This window comes from Elephantulus edwardii, unplaced genomic scaffold, assembly GCF_000299155.1.
Source record: "Elephantulus edwardii isolate Elephantulus edwardi_28Jun2011 unplaced genomic scaffold, EleEdw1.0 scaffold00089, whole genome shotgun sequence".
Lineage (NCBI taxonomy): Eukaryota > Metazoa > Chordata > Mammalia > Macroscelidea > Macroscelididae > Elephantulus > Elephantulus edwardii.
Window position 1 is genome coordinate 11,262,055 of NW_006399839.1, and position 23,076 is coordinate 11,285,130.

General features: G+C 43.7%; 1 protein-coding gene across 1 annotated transcript in view; it reads right to left on the reverse strand.

Moving 5' to 3' along the window:
* The window catches only part of LOC102846001 (phosphatidylinositol transfer protein beta isoform-like), a 70,504-nt gene that overhangs the window by 39,526 nt on the left and 7,902 nt on the right, over positions 1 to 23,076 (reverse strand). Inside the window, exons 3-7 of the mRNA XM_006890472.1 lie at positions 20,184 to 20,329; positions 7,437 to 7,528; positions 6,576 to 6,583; positions 5,897 to 5,971; positions 2,531 to 2,614 (exon numbers count right to left, since the gene is read on the reverse strand). Coding sequence (XP_006890534.1) covers positions 2,531 to 2,614; positions 5,897 to 5,971; positions 6,576 to 6,583; positions 7,437 to 7,528; positions 20,184 to 20,329 — 405 coding nt within the window. The remainder of the gene's footprint in view (positions 1 to 2,530; positions 2,615 to 5,896; positions 5,972 to 6,575; positions 6,584 to 7,436; positions 7,529 to 20,183; positions 20,330 to 23,076) is intronic.

A 23,076-nucleotide genomic window follows, 5' to 3' on the forward strand; every position in this document is an offset into this window, starting at 1 on the left:
TTGAAGGGACAGTACAATCCTGGACCTCTTCTCCAGTGCTAAAGAGGTCAAAAGGACCGGGCAGGCTCATTGCCTGCTGTGACAACAGTGTCATTTTAACATCTGCCAAATATGCCTGTAAAGATGTTTTTTTAAGTTTTTGAAAAATTTAATTATTTTTTGTGTGTACCATCAAATCAGATCTGGTTGGTACAGGAAGAGATTGTCCTTCCTTCTCCAGCAGAACATCTGGTGGATTCGAACTGCATACCTCTGGGATTGTAGTGCAGCTTCTTGCCACTCACCAGAGCTCCCTTAAGGGTGTTTCTTTTATTCCCAAACTATGCACTAGCAATTTCAAACCAAATGACATTAAAAACCAAAAAACAAACCACAAAAGAATCAAATGAACTTGACAGAAACTAAACTGGAGCTGGGGTGGATGTGGAGAGAGGGTAGAAGTAACACTGGCCTGGCGTCCAGGTGTTTGCAACAGAAGCTAATCCAAAGGCAAACATTAACTTGTCAAGGCCAAATCGGTGGGGTGGAATCTAAAGGCAAAAAGTGTGTGGGTGATAGTTTGGGCTACAAGTGTGTGGAGCTGAGGAAGGGAAGGCTCCGGGTCTCTGCCCCCAAAGGGGGCCCTCTCACCTCCTCCCAGGAGGCCCTGAACCAGGCTTTCCTCCCACCACCCAGCCAGGCTGCATTCGAACACCCAGGTGACTTGATGCTTTTTCTGCTACTGCTGACAGCCATGCACATCGAAGCTCCTCCTTCTAACGTCAGAGACTGGAGAATCTCTGTACAGTAACTGTGGTGCTTTGTAGTTGTTATCACTGAGAAAACACACACACAAAGTCCTCGGCTTTAAAATAAACACAGATTGGAGTAATCTCGAAAATGCCACTTGGAAAATAAGCACTATGAACTCTGGAAAGCAAAACTGTGTACACACACACACACACACTCTCTCTCTCTCTCTCTCACTCTCTCTCTGTCAACAGTTCCTCCCCAGACAAATCCTGGTGTGAATGTGGACAGAGATCCCATGCTGGCTGCAGTTATGAATAATCATGGCTGTCGAGCTAGGTGCTGCCTGGAGCACTTCACACAAATTAACTCATGTAATCCTGGGAGACCATTAGTCCTGCTGCACAGAAGAGGAAACATACACGCAGAAGTAACCTGTCAAAGGTTAACCAGCAAGCAGGTGCCAGAGCTGGAATTCGTATTTGCTCTGTTCTCTGTCTGTTCTCAGTCATAGCTCCTGGTCTCGCACTGCAGACCTTCCTCTTTTGGGCTGATCTGTTTTCTCTCTCACACACAACCTGCTCACCCTAACACTGCCTCAGAGAGCCATCCCCTCGGTCCCTGGGCACGTGTGTGCTTTCCACCTCAGCACCTGTCAGCAGCAGCTGCTCTGAGAGAGGAAGGGGGCCAGTCGGCTCCCACCAAGATTTACAGTGCTTTAAATGCGATTGAGGACCATGATGAATCAGAAGTCATTCAGTAGCTGAGTTCTGGGTTAGTGAGGGGGTACTGGGTTACACAGGGAGCTGTCTGTGGAAACTGCAGCCACGGTCACTCCCAGAAGCCACCTTCGTGCTCACACTTCCAGGCAGGGAAGGGGCTCTGGCAGAATGGTCACCACGGGCAGCGCCATCCCCAGGGATTTCTAGCAGAAGGGTCGGAGATCTTTGGTTTCCAAGACTTACCTTTCAATCTCAAAAGCAAAACTAAACTTTAGTGTTCCAGAGCGACTTCTTTGCACTTAGAACATTGCTCAAGTTCAAGGAATAAATACTAAAAACCAGGAATGGAAGGGAAAGGTCATGGAACACGCTGTGCTTGGACACAGCAGACAAGACGGTGCCACACTCCATCCACAGCTTCAGCCGGTTCACACCAGGAGAAGCAGGACCAATGGTTCTCCTAGCATCTAAGAGGCCGCAGTTACGCTCGCTAGGCCACGCAGCACACAGCGTATTATGAAACTAGAGCTAAATATTATTTATGAATGGCTGCAAAACGAAGGGGAAGAAAAAAAGTATTATGCATTCCTATACTGGGGGAGGGGAGAACACTCCAACGCAAATGCCTGGAGTTGATACATCTAATAATCAAAACCGAAAGCGGAAACAGCTTCCGAATCGGACAGAAATCCATCCTCACCCACTGTCTACAAATGGTCATTTCAGCTCCAGCGGAGTTGCTGATAATCTGTATCCAAATTAAAATTTTGCTTTTCTAAGTTAATACTTTAAAAGCACAAGGGACCACATTATCTACAGAAGCTCAGAGGAAAATTCTTTTAAGAAATATTTTCTGGTTTTTCAATGAAAACAAGCCCACTGTACTCTAGGATACTGGGATTCTTAACAAGCTGAGATACACTCACAAAATCAAATCAATTACGCTCTTTTTTTGCTACCCAATTACATTTGCCCCAATTATGTTTCCAGTGTGATAATGCAAACCACATTCAAGATAAAGGGAAGACTTTCTAGATCTCATGATGTAAGAGACTATAAATATGTCATCAAGTACTTACTGCCGGTTCAACTTGACTTCGATCTGCAATATCTATGTGGACAATTTCAACTGTTTTCCACGTGTTAGGATCTAAACCATGTACCTGTAAGCAACAAAGAAGAACAAAATAGGTCCTGAATAGACCAATTCTTGTTAAGTCACACAATTTCATTTACACATGTAATTGTTATCTCAAGATATATTATGCGGAATGGGGGTAGAAAATTCAAGTATATGTTAACCTTCTGCTCCGCCTCTGTGATATCAAGAGTTAACTGCTGAAAATGCGTTCTCTAGCCATGTCTGACTTTGCCATGCAGATGAGCAGAAATATGCGAACAGGGCGTGTTAGCCTATCCACAAGGGGGCTGGCTAGTCATGTTATTAAACTGAGGGATTCCAGCAGAAGAATCAGAGACTCTTCCCCACCAGCAAAGAATAAGAGGACGTAGTGCGTCCTTCAGGGCCAGAATTTTTGCACCAGCCAGACTAAAGTCTACTGGAGGAGCCACAGTAGAGAACCATGGGCCCGACACGGGATGGAGTAGACCTTGGGACTGCTATAGCCCCCACAAAACTGGAGCTAAGAGGGTTCTACCCAAGTCTCTTGGAGGACTGAGCCGTGAGGTGGGCTAAGAGGGGTGGAGATCTATAATTGGCAGGACTGAGAGCTCAGTAACATTGGCCTAAAGCCACAAGACTCATGCCTGAGACTCCTGGGAAGCACATTTCAGAATATATCCAGACTGTTTTCTTCTACCAACCTGAATTATAGCCTTTTGACTTCCATACTAGGGTCTGTGAGCAACCACAGTGGATTCTGGAGCCAGTTAAACAGTAAGATTAGTGACAGGATGAGTGTAAAAAAGTGTGGGCACATATGGGCATGGCTAACATCATGGAAATTGATTCTGTGTTGTTGATGGGGACAACATCCCTTTGTGAAGCTGCTGGTAAAGGTCAGATATGGCTGCCTCCACGCAGTTCTTGCTCTTTTTTTACACCCTCATAATTTCAAATAAGAGGTGCGGGATGAGGAAGGTGTCAAAGGAACAGAAATCTGTCATCATTTCCTGCCTCTCCTGAGAGATGATTTATGTATCAAATGTAATTTAAGCGATATGACAACGCTCTTGTAACATAAAAGGCCTACACAATGCCATCATAACTAGATTTCAAAAAGCCATACTACGTGATCTAAAGCTACTCTTGAATTTGATTATCCTGAAACTATTCTCAGTGGCTCGAGCAATGGACTCAAGCGTATCAAGGATGTTAAGGGCGGTCCAGGTCTGCTGTTCACAGGGCTGCTACAAGTGTGATCAACTCGACAGCATCTAACCACCACCACCACCACCAAGCTCTTCCATTTAGCTTCCATATATCACTTTTATCCTCTACATTGTGTGTTGTTCACTCATTTTCGAAACTGCTTTGGAGATCTAACTAAGAAGTATTGAAAAACTGAACAAGTTTCGTCCATTTGGAAGCTGAAAAGGGCGGGTTAAAATCTACACCAGAGCATCTCATTCAGAGCCCAACTTTTAGAGGGTTGCATAGGAAAAAGACAAAATATGAAAAGATCATTGGGAGGAAAGACTCAAGCACAGTAAATGATATCTCAGAAGTTATACTAATTGACATAAAAAAAATGACAGTGACAAGAAACCAGTGTACAAAGATGACGCCGTATATCTGCAGTAAGAAAATGCCCTATAATAACTATTACTGACTGAGTCCCCTGTAACAGCATTATCATCAGGTTAGAACAGCAGTTCAAACTCAAGCGGGCACCAGAATCCCTCTTAAATCACAAACAATGGGACCCCACCCTCAGAAAAACCAATGCAGCATGTCCAGGTCAGAACCTGGGAATCTGAATTTCTAAGTTCTTGGACGATGTTGGTCCTGCTGGCCTAGGACACACCCTTTGGATGGCCACTGTACCCGGACCAAAGGCATTCTGGTTGCACTATGGTTAAGTACTCCTGGATTAATAAAAAAAAACAAACAAACCCCAAAACCTAAAAAAACAAACAAAAAAACCCCCAAAACCTAATGGTTCAAATGCATCAGGTCACTTGACAAGAGAAAGGTGTGGCAGTCAGCTTCTGTGAAACTATTGTTATGTGCTGTCAAGTCGCTTGTGACTCATAGTGATTCTATGTACAAAAGTCTGAACCTTGCTCTGTCCTGTGCCAACCCTATTGTCTCTGAAACACCTGCCCCCATTATCTCAGTCATTGAGTCAATCCATCTGGATTCATCCAGAGTCATCCTCTCTTGCACTGTCCTTCCACCCTTCCAAACATGATGTCTCTCTCCAAGGGATGGTCCCTTCTTGCAACATGCCCAAAGTATGTCAGATCCTTCAGAATCCTTGCCTCCAAGGAGCAGCCTGGTCTCATCCCTCCAAGTTAAACCTGTTTGCTCTCCAAACAGTCCATGGTGTATTCAATACTCTTCTCCAGCACCACAGCTCAAAGGCATCAATTCTCCTTCTATCATCCCTAGTCACTGTCCAGCTTTCTGATGCATAGCAAGTAACTGCAAAGACTATGGCCTGCATTAGGTGCACCTTAGTCTCAAAACTGATTCACTGCTCTGAAGTACCCTGGAGAGGTCCCTGATAGCAGATTTTCCCAATGCAATTCTCCTTACAGCCTTGGAAACCCTATAGCGCCACTCAATTCTGTCCTACATGTCACCATGAGTTAAAAATCAACATAATGGCACCAGAATTACAGGGCAACGACCATCATAAACCCTGTAACAGATGTGTATGTCCCCACCCCAAGTCCCCTAAAAACCAGAAAACCCAAGTCAGTGACCATTGCTGCTTTGAGTGCTAGCTAACGTAGATTTCCTGGTGGAATAAATGTTTATCAACCTGTAGTAACAGTGAGCTGGACAACCTGTTTCCAGCTGTTCAAGGTGCCGTCTTCTCTACCACCTGCTTTCTGGTGATTTTTCTGACACTCAATGTGGATGCCAGCAAACAGGAACGGAGATAAGACATTCCAAGTACCAGCTATGCTACATAAATCAGCTCTGGCAAATACACAGAGATACCTCAAGTAATCTAAACTAAAGGCTAAAATTGGACTGGGGATTATCTGTGAATTCTGATTATCTACGCTCTCTCTGTTACCAAGAATAAAGAGAGTCGCTGAACAAAGAGCAAGCTCTCTAGCTCTAGCGCTCTGTGTGTGTGTGTGCGCGCGCGCGCGGTTTTTTGCTTGTTTCCCCTTGACACCCGAGTCAGGTATGGGCAAGTCTAGCCTTAACACAGGCACCACCACTCTGGCGGTGGCAAAGTAGACGATATTCTTTCAGTTTCCAGAGGCGTTCTGTACTCAACGCAGAGCCCAGAGCTGAAACTTACGTTTTCTAATGTTCCCAAGTCCGGTTTGTGCCAAGTTTCAATTTTAATGAAGAAATCGTCTTTCATATATTCATTCTGCAGAAAAGACAACAGCAACGTGAGAGGGGGTCTTTAACAGGGTTCTTTGGGGATCCCCCACCCCCACCAGCCACGACGCTTTGGCTCTACAAACAGCCAGAACTTCCAAGAGACAAAGCTATCTCTCTTCAGGAACACGAGACACTGCGTCTTTGAAATTTAACCAATCCTACCTGCGGAGCAGCACGCAGAGCTGAAGTAAAGAAGCTGTGCGGTTTTCATGAGCAAACGGAGCACGGAGACAAAAGATGGAGAAGCAAAATAAAGACAAGAGGGAGATTCTGGAGCGATGGCCAGAAGGAACAAGGGCATGGGGGCAGGTGGTATTCGGGGGTCAGCTGAGGAGGGCACAGGGTTAGGGAGCCCCGTGCAGTGGTGGACACTTTTCCCAAATGGTCAAAAGACAGGCTCAAAAGAATAACCATGAAAATAAAGTTCAACGGTTCAAATCCACCAGATGCTCTGCTGAAGAAGGAGGAAAAATCGCCTCCTGTACCAGTCAGATTCAATTTAACGGTACACATAAGTAAAAAAGGGGGGGGGAGGAAAGAAAGTTCAAAAAAGACGAGAGAGAACGTGACACCAAAGACGTTTTACTCACCGTTACAACTGCAGCAGGACAGAGGAGGGCAGGCAATGAAAGGGGGAGAGGAAAATGTTAAAATATTAATCTGAGTCAAAACAATCAGTCCTGACAATTCATGTCACACATATTAAACCTCCTGAAAGCACAGAACACTTAGCAGTTTCTATCTGCAAAACAGTTAGTTTACTGTATAAGCAATGCTGTGTTTAATTTGTATTATGATTGTGTAGATAAAATAGAGACTAAATTATTTTTTAAATAATGCTAAAAGAAATAATGTCACAAATGCAAAACACCATCAACAAAGCATAATAGGAAAAGTTTTAGAAGTTGAGCACAGCCCTCCCTCCCCACCCCCCAAATATGTGACAATATTTTAAAAAGAAATTGCTGTGACTGGACCAAAAGACACATCTAAGTGAGCGGGGAAGCACTTCTTGTGTCTTTCTTACATGCATCCAGGGGTCAGCGTGGTCAGCAAGGGCCTCAAAGATGCATCTAAGAATGGAATGTACCCCTCACAAAGGTCTAGGGGGAAGAACCCTGGGCTGCCTCCTCTGTTACCACTTGTTCAATAACTATACGAGACCCTCAGAAGGGCTGGCTCGGTGAAACCCCGCTCAAAGGCAGGGGCCTTCCCTAGCGGGGGGGGGGGGGGGGGGGAATCCTGACTCTCAGTAACTCTGCAGGACACAGCAGAACAGCCTCACGCGGCTCCCCAGGCTGTAATCTATCCAGGAGCAGACTGCTAACAACATCTGGCCCCTGTGGAATGGCTGCAGGGGTTTGAACTGCTGACACTGCAGTTAGCAGCCGAAAGCTCGACCACAGAGGCACTAGGGCTGCTTCCTGAGTAGGGGAAGGAGCCAGGCTTACTTGTTCTACAGTAGGGGTATGCATTCCAGGCTTTCTCGTGAAACACCAGGGAGCCCTCCGGAGCAATCATCCGCACAAATGCTGGAACTTTACTGCGAGGAGAAAAGAACAACAGACACGCTTTCAACAGCAATACCGACTCTTACCGTCCTGGTCCCAAAGCTGACCAGGTTCTGGGCCTGAGAAACTACAATTCAAGACCACAGGAAGAATTTCATTTTCATTCTCAAGTTAACTGAGTAAAAAAGTGAATATCATAACCAATCACATGACGAAGAATTTTACATAATAAAAGTTTGTGCTGTTTTTAAAAAAAAACAGAAAGAAGTCTTTCTTAGAGTTATCTAGCTTTTGATGTACTACCTGGGCCTGAAATAGAAGAGGCTAAAACCGGGGGTTACTCCACCCATTTATTAATAAAACACAGACGTTCTCATGTGAGACTAAACTGGTATGGTTGCCCAATGCAACACTGAAATGCCAGGATTAAGCTGGTATGGTTGCCCAATGCAACACTGAAATGCCAGGATGAAGAAGTATCACTGAACTAAATTCTTTTAAAAGCATTTGACAAATAAGCCTAAAAAATGACAAATGTAAAAAAAAAAGAAAATTGAAACTATATGCAAGACTAAAATCTCATAGGTGTGGAAACCGAATCCCACCAGTATGGCTGGAGAGGGGAAGGGTTTAAACAAGTAAGTGATTCGTCCATGACTGTACTGCATTGGGAAAGTCCACTGTTAGGGACCTCTCCAAAGTCCTGAAAGGCAGTAATGTCACCTTCAAGACCTGGGCGCCTGATTCAGGACATGGTCTTTTCAATCATCTGGCACGTACCTGAGAAATGGACAACAAATAAGGATGATGAAAGAAAAATCGATGCCTTTGAGTTATGCTGTTGGAGGACAGAAGTGAATATGCCATGGACTGACAAAAGAACACAGATAAGTCCTGGAGAAAGTGCAGCCAGACTGACTGCTCCCTAGAGGCCAGGATGTCAAAGCTTTATCTCACATACTGTGGGGGGTGCTGTTAAGAGGTGCTAATCCTTGAAAATCAGGGACATCACGCTTGGAAAGATGGAGGATCAGTGAAAGAGAGGACCTTTAACAAGAAGGACTGACAAAGGGACTGTGGCAATGGGCTCAAGTGTGTCAGAGATGAGGATGGCACTGAAGAGAAAAGCGTTCAGACTGGATGTTCACAGGGTTGCTTTGAGTTGTGTTCGACTTGAAGGCACCACCACCACCACCAATGACCAACTTGGACAAATTCCTAAGACAGTCATAAAAAATTTCAACAAGAGGCAAACAGCAGCAAGAGACACATTAGAAACACAAAGCACAACTGAGTAACAAACAGTGGGGAAAAGAATTTTAGTAATTTTCAAGGAAACGCAAAATACAAATACCATTTATGCTGACTCAGGCCAACTGTAAAGAGAAGCATTTTGCATGTAGCGGACTCCACACAGGCTTTTATTTCAATTCTAACATCACCACTCAGAAGCTGTGCATCCTTGGACACACTGTTAATCTGCTCTCGACTCCCTGTGAGGTGAATAGAGGCCATCTACTCTGCAGGAGTTCCTGGGTGGTGCAAAGGAGCAGCATGTCTGAAAGGCTGGAGGTTCCAAGCTGTCCAGAGGTACTTCAAAACTCCCACCCTAATCTACTATCAAATCAGTCACTGAAAACCCTCCAGAGCACAGGTCCACTCACACAGACGTCTCTGCCTTGAGCTGACTGACTGAAGAGCATCTAATTAGGATTAACAAGAGTGAGTCAGATAATGTCTGTAACGAGTTTACCATACACTCAATACAATGAGACGTTATTAACAGGCTGTTGTTGCTGTTGTTGTGTACCATACAGTCGGAACTGATCCATAGCTGACCCTCCAGTAGGTTTTCAGAGGCAGTTAACCGCATGGAAGAGACTGCCCATTCTTCTCCTGTGGAACAACTGGTGGCCTTGAACCACATGCCTTTAGGATTATAGTGCAGTTTCTTACCATTAGGCCACCAGGGCTTATAGTCATTGCCTTTTAATTATAAGTTGACATGGTGTTTGGTACTTTTCACATACATGCGTTTTTTGTTTGTTTGTTTAAACCCTCCACTTTATGTTATTTCATACAACTAGAATTTAATTGAAGTGGCTAAATAAGTATGTCAAAACTATGTCCTCCAACTTCAGGGCCTATTGCCAGCCACTTCTCAGAAGATTATCAAGCACAACCATGTTTCCCAAAATGAGGGAATATTAAGAAGCAAAACAAAGTTGGGGCCCACAGAGGGCTTCTGACTGGATGGTAAGACTCAACAGTTGGCCACTATTATTTCTATGCTAAACTGGGGAAGCCAAACAGGTCCAACCTTTTACTCCTAATACTAAAGCACTAGAAACAGTGTGAAACATTTCTCCCATTACGAAAGCACAGGAAACAGTAACTCTTTACATACAGGTGAAGTCAAATCAGAGCATACAGCAGACATACAGTAATTTTTAAGCCAAGCTATTGGCTAACCCTCTTATCCCAGAGTATTATAAACACATCCATCAATGGTTCAGTTGCTCAACTCAGAAAAAGATCCAGATAATATCTCACAGATTTATTTTTTTTTCTCTCCCAGATTTATTTTAACTGATAAGTATTACTAGTATTGTGGAAGATGTAATGGTTGGCATTTCAAATACCAGGCTCCTCCAGAGTGGGCAGGCTGAAGCAGAGCTTTTGGATGAAGACGGACTAGGCATAAAAGGGCTGGAGATGTACTTCTACCAACTAGCCAACAACAAGATAACAAATAGACCATGAGGAGAAAAAGAGGGCCAGGCAACATTTCTTTTCAGTATATAGAATACCACCGAGAGCTGGAGCCACCTTCAAGTAGACAACATGTATTCCTGTAGCCTGAAAATGATAAGACTCATAGAATGATATTTATAGATTCAAGTAAAAGAAATCTGGCAGCCAGTCATTATGAACTAGCAAGAATCAAATCTAGAGCAAAGTTTTAATACTGCTGCATCACATTCTCCAATGCCTACTATTTTATTTCTGCTATGTCTAAAAAAATTTTTTAAAAAAATAAAACAAAACAAAACCCTAAAAAACCCCACCACAACTCTCAGTGCCATGGATTGGGTTCCAATTCAACAAACCTCCATCAGGTTTTGGTAACAGGAGATTGTCCATCTTTCTCCCTCAGTCACTATTGAATTCAAACCATTAGAAGATGTGGCCTTTGAGTTAGCAGTCCAACTTGCTACAGACCATACCACCAGAGTTCGCTAAATAAGGGAATTGAGGAAAAAAACCCCAAAAAACCTTCTACAGAACACAAGCCTCCCAAACTCTCAAAATAAAGGATTAGTATCCAAAATATGTAAAGCATTCATAAAATTAAACAATTCAATCATGTAGTGGCAAAGGACTATCAGACCTTTCTCCAAGAAGACAGACATACAAACGGCCAACAAGCCCATACAAAGATGCTCATCACTGTCAGGAGGGAAATGCAAGTCAAAATCAATGAAATTCCACATTCACACCTACTGAGAGGACTATTATCAAAAAAATAATGATAAAATAACCCAACAAAACAAAACTGATCACGAAGGCTGGCGAGGATGTGGAGAAACTGGAACCCTTTTATACTCAATTTAGAAAAGTTTGGCAATTCCTTAAGAGGTTGAAGATAAATTACTCTTTGACCCAGTTATACCACTGAAAATGAAAAAAAAAAACCCCAAAACAACCAAAAAAACCCCAAAAAACCAACCACAAAATTCTCCCTTGTACATGAATGTGCTTCATAATTGCAGATATGCACAACCAAGTGTCCATTAACTAAACCATGCATGTTGCTGTAACTGACTCAGAACTGACTCATAGCTGAATAGCTGACTCTTTAGTGGGTTTTCAGAGTCTGTAAATCGGATGGGAGGAGACTGCCTATCTTTCTCCTGGGGAGCAGGTGGTGGATTCAAACTACCTGCCTTTGGGTTGGCTGCGCAATTCCTTGTCAGTAGGCCACCAGAGCTCCCTAGTAAGTGAATAGGTATGTGGGATTAATCACATATGGAGATGTGGGGGTGCAGGACCTAAAGAGTTGAACTGCTAACCAAACTGTCTGACTCCTACGAATTGTTCCACAGGAGAAAAATGTGGCAGCCCGCTTCCAGAAACAGTCACAGCCCCTGGAAGACGTAGTTCTTCTCTGTCCCTTGGACTGCCGTGAAGCAAGCTAGACTCCCCTGGAAGGCAGTGTGTTGGGCTGGGCTTTTTTAATAACCACACAACAAGATGGATTTAAATTCCATACAATGGAATGCTATGATGTAATAAAAGAGAAATGGACATGGAAGAACCTTGAAAATATTCTTCTCAGTGAAAAGCAGCATGCCAAAAAGGGCCATGTCTTCCGGCGGTCCATTTATACAAGTTGTCCCCAAATAGGCAAATCTAGAAAGAAGACCTTAGAAGAATTCTTGCCAAGAGCTGGGGGGAGGGGGCGTGGGAAAGGGACTTCTAATGGGCATGGGATTTTGAGAGCAAAGAAAATGCTCTGAAATGAGAGAGCTGGTGAGAGCTATACAACTCTGTGAATATCCTAAAAGCCACTGAAGCATGCACTTTTTAAAGGGCTGGATTTTGTGGTGTCTGAACTATATTTCAAACTTTATGAAAAACTAAAAAAAAAAATAAATAATATGGACAGGAAGAGATAGTCTGGAAGTAACGAGAAGTTCAACAGATGTTGCTAAGTTGGGTTAAAGTGGTAGCAACGGAGATGGAGAGAAAAAAAATGACAAGAGGTAAGAAGAAACGTTATTAAAATTATATAAGACTCCAGGATGGAATGAATGAAATAGCCACGCACAAACTGTCTAGAACAGTGAGATACAATAAGGATCTAAAAGTATTGTTGGTGTGCGCCGCTGAGTTGGAAATGGCCCCCAGTAGACCCTGCAGTGGGTTTTCAGAGGCAATAAACCACACAAAAGCAGACTGCCCGTCCTTCTCCCGTGGAGCAGCTGGTGGATTCAAACCATGTGCCTTTGGGATGGCAGCACAGCTTCTGACCACTAGGCCACCAGAGCTCCCTAAAAAGTTTTGTAACAGTATAAAAAACAAAAAGGAGGGAAAGGTATTTTTCATATAACTACAGAACACCACTGAGAAACTGAGATGTAACAGAAAATGGAAACAATACAGTTCCGAAAAAGTTTCTAACACTCTTCTGGAACAGGATTATTCTTACATTAGAAAACGTTAACATTGCGCATACCTTCAGATACCCAACTAACTACATACGAAGAGAAAATTGAATGCCCTATGAGATAGTTAATCTCTCTACGAAAACAAACCTAATCATTGCTGTTGAGCCAGAAGGGCCTCGGAGCTGCCTCTCCAGCGGGAGAAAGCGCCTGAGGGGTCGTCTTTCGTTCTGGAGCCACTCACTGGTGGATTCGAACCAACAGATGCGTCACCTTTGGGTTAGGCGCCCAACTTCTGGGGACTTGGCCACCCAAGGGGCCTCATTCTCCTACCATATTCGATTAATATTTACTCAATTCTTTCTTGCACATATAAGCAATTTTACATTGCAGTTGAAATTTTTAAAAATCACATTTTAAAACATAAGCATAACTGACGTTCTCAGTAAATGGCTCCTTCTTTCAAAACAAGCTCTTACTTTGAACCACATGAATTTTTAAAATATTGATATTCAATAAAGCTTTGGCTACTTCAAGTCTTGAAGAAGAAGGCCGCTCAAGTTGGTAAAAGCTGTTCTTTGCCAAAAAACAGTTAGTTCCTCAGATTTCTTCAACGGCATGGAATACTGAACACGAGCAAATGTCGCCCAGTGACTCAGACCATCATGAATGTCTGTTCCAAAACACTGGCAAGGGACACAAAGGCCTGGAAGGACGCTAATACTGCATGCTGATTTCTTTCTCTTGATTCGGCCCTTTTGTTTCTTTTCCATGAATCAGAATCAAGCAGCTATGATATCACAGGGCCAACGTTGCAGAAAAGCAGCGTGTTAAGGTTTTCACCATCTCTAGGCCGTCACTGGCTTGGCCCCGCTTGCTGCTAACATCCTTGATTTCTCTCCACGCATCCCCAGGGCGAGGAATGAGTCCCATCCCTCTCCGTCTTGTACCCACTTGCTCATGGGCTGTGAAAAGCTGGCATTTCCCCAGCATTTTCCTAACTATTCAAACCTAACACTGTTCCCCAGAGCCATCTTCGAAAAAGGACAGACCTCCACCATCCAGGACTGACCGAAAATGCTTGTGAGGAGTAAAAGCCCAAAGCTGACCTTCCCTGGGAAAGAGAAGGAAGTGAACCAGACCTGGCTTCTGTGGGCGTATTAGAGAGCTTTCTCTGAAAAGTCTGAACACACTTCGTGGCGTTGCTTCGAAACTCTTTGCCCAACAAATTCTTCCTTCCTTCGCCCACTACTGAGATTTACAACCAAACTCAGTGCCATTGAGTCACTTCTGACTCAGTGACCCTGTGGCGGGCTTCCACAGCCGCACATCTTTACAGGAAGAGACTGCTCATCGTCCTTCTGAGGAGCAGCTGGCGAATTCGAACCGCTTGTCTTTGGGATTGCCGTGCAGCTTCTCTTACCATGAGGCTGCCAGAGCTCCCACATTTTGAGGAAAATGGGACAGCAACCATGCCACCACCTCACACAGGTAAACAGGAGTCAAAATGAAATGAGGGGTCAAAAAAAATGATGCGGTTTAGGGACCAGTGATCAATATGAGTAAAAGTTACCAAGGAAGCCCTCTGTGCAGGGCAGGTCTGAGCTGGGCTCAGGATCTGAGAAGAGAGGCAGGGACCCGAGAGAAGAGACATCTAAGGGACTTAGCAAAGGTTTAAGATGCCCTGAGGTCACTTCATGAGATCAGGGCAAGAACTGGCTGCTCAAGGTCAAAGATTTTAAAGCTGGACAATGATAACAATGGACATGTCTTGAACAGGACAGGACAGGATTCACCCTGGTTGTTCACAGGTTCGCTGTGAGTCGGACTTAAAGTGACGGCACCGACCAACAACAGCTGGTGGCACAGTGGTTAAGCGTTCTGCAGGGAGCTGACAGGCTGGTGTAACTCACCAGCTGTTCCACTGGGGAAGGTGTGACAAGTTCTCTGCAAGGACTACAGACCTGGAAACCCCTTGGGGACAGTTCCGGTCTGGATGAGCTGGAATTGACTTGACATTAACAGGTTGGAGTATCTCATTTAGCTTAACTTTCTTTTTGGAGAGAGCCTCACGACTTTAAAAGATTAATGAGAAAATGGGATGCGGTGAAACGCAAAATTTAAAAGAATTTCTCTGTAAACTACTCTCTTCAGAGTTCACGTCAGGCAAATATTCGCTGCCTCCCAGAGGGGTGGGCAGTTAAAGCAAAGTGGTTAAGAGGGCAGATTCCGGCGTCGGGACGGCTGCCTGCGTACATGTCCAACTTTGGTGGCCGCACAGCAGTGAGATGCAGAGAGGTTACATAAGCGTCCAGGGGCCTCGTTCTTCTCAGGAGAGAAGGTTGCCATGGGGGGCAGGCACGCTCTCACCTACAGCACGTGATACCAGAGTCTCTGTTCACAGTCACCATGGAAGACCACTGACTCTAAGCTATCAAAGGATACGGAGACTCATTACTCCAAATGATCACATGTCTAAGATGTGTCTCATAAGGGTCACCAACGTTCAGATTTTTTTCAACCTCAATAAATGCCCTAATCCCTAGGAAGCTCTGGTGACCTAATGGCAAGAAGCTGCACTGCAATCCTGGAGGCACATGGTTTGGGGCCACGAGCTGCTCTGGTGGAAAAGCATGGGCTATCTCCTCCCATGCAACAGCCTCTGAAACCCACTGGAGGGTCAGCTTTGGGTCAGTCCCAACTCTACAGAACAACCCCCCCCCCAAGGCCTTAAGTGATGTGTGTATATTTTAATCTGACCAACAACACATCTGAGCATGAGGTGTTTTGGCTCAAATGAAATTCATTCTCTAGTCAGGAAACCCAGAGACCACAGTTAACCCTGGGGAAAGAGGACTGCAGATTTTAATGTATCACACATCTAACCCAAGGTGTTGGTGGCGCTGCCCACATCTGTAATTCACTGATGCCAAATTGTGCATAAATGTTGGAACCCCAAATCACAGTCAATCCCATAAGGCTGAAGTGTCCCGGAGGGCTTCCAAGCCCACTTTACAGATGTAGACCCTGACATGTTTCTCTTATAAAAGAGGCTGGTGGATTTGAACCACCAACTTTTAAGCTAATATGCTCTAACCATAGTACCAACAAAGTGCCAGTGAGTTAGTTGTGACTCAAGGTGAACCTACATGACTGAGTAAAACTGCCCACAGAGGTTCCAAGGCGAATCTTTACAGAAAGCAGCTGTCACAACTTGCCCCACAAAGCAGCTGGCAGGTCTGAACTGCTAACCTCTTGGTTCCTGGCTCAGTATTTTAACCACAGCGCCACCAGGACTCCTTAAACTCTGGGCAAGAGAACATAAATTACATAATGCAAAATTTACTACAAGTTTCCAGGACCACCTGAATGGAGGCTCTCAGGATTGCGGTGTCTTTCCAGAGGCTCGGCAGGGTCCCCCCAGCCCTCTCTGCCTGCTCCATGACTCGCTGTTCTCTCATAACTCAGTTTAACCATGGTAGATGTATGTGCCTTCAGAGTGTCACTGATGACTCTGATTCTAGACAACTGATCAGCTCTGCCCCATAGAAGTTCCCTCCCCAGACTACAGCTTGGGCTGGTCTGTTTCATCTTTATCAACAGAGAAGCTTTTGGCTTCCATTACTGTGGCTAACGACCATACTGCCCGAGATCCCCAATTCTCCTTCTTTCCTGTCTGGCTTCTGCAGTGCAGTTCCTCCTAAAGCTGTCATACAGCCCTCATCAGCCAATCCCAAGCCTATCCTCCTTCCTTCCCCTCTGCTGGAGACCAAACGGGTTGGGGACCAGAAATCAAAGAACAGGCGCCTCTCAACCACCATTCTACCACTTGTCGGCTGTTGTGATGTTGGGAGAAAGCATGTCTCATGTCTCAGTGTCTTCTGATGTACTATGTGGATATTGCCTAGTTGATGCAATGAGGAAGAGAGATGCACAAGAAACAGGGAAGCCAAAGGGTATTTTGTAATGATTCAGCTCCTTCTAGGAACAAAGCCTCTCCAGATGCCTGAGTGCACTAGAAGGCTGGCCTCTGGGGAGCGAGCATTTCCCTTTATCCAATCCACTAAAAGCCTGGGAGAGACTCAGAACCTCACCCCTAAATAAGCTCTCTGGAATCACAGTATCTCTCTTAGACTACTCATATTTACACAGAAGGCTTCAACAAAAGAGATTCCATATTTATAGCTGGGGTATCATCTAAACTAGGTATTTTAAAAATAAGATCTCTTTTTCATACTAAAACAGGTTCGTGATGCTCTTTTAAGAGCAAAAAATGCAAACAAGGGAGCTCTGGTGACATAGTGGATAGATGCTGCACTGCAATCCCAGAGGTGCGTGGTTTGAATCCACCAGATGCTCTGCTGGAGAAGGAGGCACAATCTCCTCCAGTACCAGTCAGATCTGATTTGATGGTACACACAAATAATAAAATTTTTTAAAAAAAGGCAATCATATCAAATCCTACCACTGACTGGGGGCTCTGATGGTGCACTACAATCCCAAAGGCACATGGTTCAAATCCACCAGCCGCTCTGCAGAAGGATGAGCAATCTCCTCTCGTGAGATTCACTGCCTCTGAAAACTCACTGGAGGGTCAGCGATGGGTTGGTACCGACTGGATGGCACATAACCACCACTACCATTAACTGAGTGAACCTTTTCCTGGGCTTTTTTGATTATTTGTTTAAAAAAACATATGTAAGTGGAGGACATTGTACATATTAGTTAGCAGCTGGTATTTTCTATTTAATAATATATGCCAAATGCTTCCAACTCTAATTGTCAACTAAACTAGACTTTGAATCTATTTCAAGTTGCTTCACATTGTACGGAATAATGCTCTAAATAAGAGAAATGTTTATCTCAAAGCTTATGGTTTATTTTAAACCCTCTAGAAATAATGTAATGTTTACAAAAAGAGGGACTATGTGCCAGGATCGTCCACTTACGAAGTAAATATAGCAAGCACACGAAGAAAAACGACTGATATCAGTGGTATTATATTTCATTTAATGCACACAGTGAAATGTAGTATCACTGTCATTCTCCCGAGGGAGCTCTGATGGTGGGATCCATAGGGTGGGGCACTGCTGACCCAAAGGAGAAACCTCTCTGGAGGTTCAAATCCACCAACCGCTCTACAGGAGAGACAAGCCATCACGTGACACCGACATTGTTGTTATTGTTGTATAATCTAGAGTCAGAACTGACCCTCTGGCAGGTTTTCAGAGACAGGTTAATCGCTTGGGAGAAGACTGCCCACTCTTCCCCTGCGGAGCGGCTGGTGGCCTCGAACCGTGTGCCTCTGGGACGTCAGTGCAGCTTCTTGCCACCAGAACTCCCCGTGAGTGAGACTGTAACACAAGGTAGCCAAGTCCACAGGGAGCTGAGTGGCTAAACCCAAGGCAGCGTCTCTCTAGTGGCTTGGATCCTCTAGCGGCTCCACAGGACAAAGATGAGCAATCTCCTCCTGTGTGATTTACAGCTTCCAAACCCGCAGAAGGGCCAGCCGTGAGTCGACTCCAACTTAATGGCAGTCAGTATACTGAATAGACACATTTTTTTAAAATATTAGTTTATTTTCAAAATTTGAATACATTGATAACCACTTAAGTCACATTGTTTTTCAACAGCCTCTAAGAGAAGCCTTGGTGGTGCAATGGTTAAGTGCATGGCTTGCTAACTGAAAGACTGGCACGCTGAGCTCAGTGGGAGAAGAGAGTCTTTGCTTCCATAAAGCCTGAGGCCTGTGGAGGTGCTATTCTTCTTATACAAGAGGTCACCATTAGTCAGACATTATTAGACTGCACACAACACCACAGATAATTAAGTGACCACAGTTACTACCTTCGTTATTCCTTACCTGGGTTAATAGATCAAACCCAGGCAGAAGCAGAGAATTACTGTTCACTAAGAGAAAATCATTCTAAAAAAGAAAAATCAAGATCCCAGCTTTCAAGCAGTGACCTCCGCAGGCCAACAAGCCTCTCGCAAAGAATAGCCTTCATCCTTCTCCAGAAAAGAGGAAACACAAGAAGCAGCGCCTGGTGCAGAGGCAGGATTCCTACTTCCTGGATAGGAAATGCCCAGGGTGCTATCAAGTCACAGGCTTCAGCCACGCACAAGCAGGAGTTCCGTGTGCTGGCCGCTCTACTGCTGTCAGCCTACAGGAGGAAAGCAAGGCTTGCAGAAGGACATTACTTCAGAAAGAAGCAGCATTAAGAAAAACACGCTGAATGAAGATGAATGGGAAATCATCTCAATAAACACAATTTGGAGTAAAAAAAAATCAAACTGATGATTCCATCCACAATGAAGAGAATAAAGGTAAAAAAGGAGCCAAGAATCCCTCCCACATTTCATACACTGAGGAACTATTAACCTGTAAGAGCCATTATTGGTCTTTTGCTCTTAGATACAGACTACATATTGGCATACACTTTTACTTTAAAATATTTATGTCAAACATAGCGATTAGACTGCCAAATAGAGGGCCTTGCAAAAGAACTCCACAGAGCAAACAATGAACAAACGATTTTGAACAGACATTCAACGGTCAAGCAGCACGAAAGAACCAACTTCCCTAAGAAGGAAACGCAACTTTAAATGGGAGATTCTCTCTTATCTGTCAAACAGACCAAAAAGAGAAAACGGGAAAAGGAACCTTCACAGATTCTTTGGAGCCACTGGACAGCATCAAAATTTAAACACCAGCATCGCTTTCCCAGCAATCCTACTTATAATAGTAACTTTCTGCTGAAGTAACTTAAGTTTAAAAACCATGTATGTGTACAGCCATGCTGACAGAACGACTTTGGTAACATACAAAACCTGGGGGTCAGGGAGGATCTCCATGGAATTACCATTTAGGGAATAATTAAATCTTCATACCAAAAATTTCTAAGAACGATATAGTTATAAGGACAAGGGAAAAGGCTCAGTCACTACATCAGAAAGTTAGCAAAATCCAAAGCTTTTAATTCAATGTTTCCATTTTTATGTAGGAAAAGAAGATACATGTTTCTGTTTTAAAATTCTGTTTGAACAGGGATAAGAAGGGCAAATCCTAATGGTTTTGTGTGCTTCCCTCTAGGATTATAGGATGCAAGCTGGCAAGAGGTGGGAACTACATTTGACTTTATGGTTTCCTTTGTCACTCACACTTTTTTATTAGATGACACTGTTACTTTTATAAATGAAAAATAATGAAGGGAACATTCTCCCCCCTCAAAGTGCAACACACTGTTATGATAAGAAATGGACTTCAGACATCTGTTATACATTAAGTGTCTAATAAGCTGTTGTTGTTGTTATTGACTGCCGCTGAGTTGAGCATGACTCACAGAGACTATGAACAAAAGACGTGAAGCGTTTCTATAACTATCATCATTTCTCAAAGTTAATAGAGTTTCCAGAGGCATGTTGTTTAGAAAGGGATGCCACTCCTTCTTCCAAGCCTAATAAGTAGAGGTAAAACATAACTATTAAATTTAACAGTAAGTGATAACATCCCGCTTACCTCTTCAAGTGATAAATTTTGTGTGTATATTGGCCCTTTTCTCCATCTTTTTCATAAGGCTCGTTCTTCAAGACTTCGATTCCTTCTCCACCACCAGTTTCATTCTTACTAGCTTCGGCAACAGAGTAAAGCTGCCCAACCTGATACTGAAATTGCAAGCAGCAGAGAATTTCAGTCAGTCAGTAGCCACTGCAGGCATCTCACTGTGTAAGGCAGACACGGGCATCCAAATCATTCCGCGTACTGATACTTCATCATATAAAACAAGTAAGAAACTGGTGTTATCTAGGAACACCAGATGACAACATGCTTCTAAACAGACCACAGTTTACAAACCTTCCCTTCCTCAAGAGGAGGAAGAGATCAAATCTTCTGGTGTTTTAATAGATATAAGTCATTTATCATCCATCAAATGTCTTTTAACACTTGCTTCACCTTCTTGGATGATATAAAAAGATACATTTTGAGACAGGAATCAGGAGGGGCCAGCCCTTGGAGAAGGACTTCAAGTTTGGTAAAACAGAGGATCAGCAAAAAAAGGGAGTCCATGAAAAGGGCTGACCCATCGCTGCAGCCACAACAGGCTCAACACAGCAGAGACTGAGAGCAAGGGACTGGGCAGCGTGAGCTTCGTTCTGTTTTACAAAGGGTTAGGTGTTGATTCGAGGGCGCCTAACAAGACCGACCTTCCCACCTTGTGTTCACACCCATCAGATCTCTCTCACTTAACGAAATCCAAGGCAGTGGGACACATTTTCATTGTTGCTCTGCCAAATTAGAAAGTTCAGCTTAAAAGGGTTAGATGGCTTTTCTCAGTCACAGGTAAACAAGACTTAAATATCTTAAGTAAATAAGATAAGAGTGCTCAAAGCTGAAGAGAAATAAAGCACAGTAATAAGCGACTGAGGAGCCATATTTTTATAAACCAACAAAATCTTTTTTTTTAAAAAAAATGACCTATGTATGATACTCCCAATTTAACCCTTGCCTGCTTAATCAGAAAGAGTTCTAGGAGCCCCAGATGAGAATTATTAATTATGGTGTTCTGTAGCTAACAGAAACTGTTTGAAAAGCATTATAAATACACAAGTTTTACCACAAAAGGTAGAGGATAGCAGGCACTAGTTACCATTTTGTTTTCAATGACCCAGACTTATCAGTGGTCTGCACGGATACTGTGAGTTGGCCAACTTACCCCAAACCACTCTGAAAACACCAGCAGTTTCCAAGAGATGACAGACTTCAAAGGTAAAACTTTGTGTTCTAATTTGCGCCAGTGACCTGACTTGACACTAGCTCCAATCTCTTGAATGTGGCTCAAAGTCTTTTCCTTCCAACGAAAGATTAGTAGACGTGCTCTTCTTCATAAGCATATTTTTCAAGGAAAAGCTACAAAATCCTACCTCATAAAAATCAGCAATTAAAAAAACCAACACTGGGGGAGCTCTGGTGGCCTAGTGGCAAGGAGCCGCAACTACAATCCCAGAGGCGCACGGTTCAAATCCACCAGATGCTCTGCCGGGAAAAGGAGGGACAATCTCCTCCTGTACCAGTCAGATCTGATTTGACGGTACACTCACACAGAAATAAAATTAAAAAAAAACAAAACAAAACACAAAAACAAAAACAAAAAACCCAACACTTCTTTGAAGGACAACAAATTGGAGTAGTTCTAAGCTTAAAAAACAACAGAACTCTTGTTATGTATCATTGAGTTGTAAATGACTCATTATTGACCCTCCAGAGGGTTTTTCAGAGGCAATTTACTTGCACATGAGAGTCCATCTTTCTCGCTCAGAGCAACTGGCAGGTTTGAACCATGTGCCTTTGGGCTCACAGCACAGCTTCTTACCATTAAGTCACTAGAGCTCCCTACCGTCAGCTCTTGGAACTGATCAAGTAAGTACAAGCTGGGGGGTGAGTTATGAAGCTTCCTGTACCACTTCTAATCATCAGCATTGTCAGCGAAAATAATCGTCCGAGCTTTGTTGTATTCAGATTGCACAAGTGTGCATTTCTGCTCAGTTATCCTGAAAAATGGCAATGAGAGGAAGTCTAGTGGCATGCCACAAATGCTAGTGGCATTATTACCTTCTGGAGGTCAGCTCTGCTAGTGTAATTGTTACTGTTTCTATGTTCTAACCAAAATGAAAGGAAGCTTTTTAACTTAGACACATATTAACACTGCTTAAAATAGGACTCCTGAAAAATTAAATTTGAAAGTACTTAAGGCTTGTGGCATTACTGGGTGAACCCAGGGGGCTGAGTAAAACAAAACACCCTACATTCCCAGAGGCTCCGTATCTGGCGCATTTAAGAAAATTTGTTTATTTCTAGCTTTCCAAACCTTTTAAAACTGAGCAAGAGAAGAGTGTGAGAGTGTGTAAAGACACAAATTCTTTTACATTAACCTGCAAGTTAGTATCGTACTCTTTAAGAAGTGGCTCAGAAGCTGATTTAACCAGCTGAAACCACAAGAGAAAAAATTTACAACAACATAAAGCCAACTTGTACATCTAAGTCCAAACATGCCATTGTCCCAGTTGGGATGAGGGAGCCTGGCTCGCCTGGAGTGTGTCTCAACACATTAAAAGCCCATAAAACCCCAGGCTCTACTCCATGTGGCTCTGCTCTATTTACATGAACCAGCGCTAGACAGCTATGCTTTTCTAGTACCTGCGTTTCACTTTTTCTGTCTTCTGTCAGCTGTCACTTCTGAAGTTATCTGTTTGTTCTGTCCCACTTCCAAATCACTACTTTTCACCTACTGTCGGTTCCAGGAAAGCCAGACAACAGATACGAGTACAAGCTGGGGGTGAGTTATGGAAAGGGCCCGTGGGGCCTGGCTCCATTGTGCTTGATTTTCAAAGTCTTTTCAGCTTTCATCCTCACT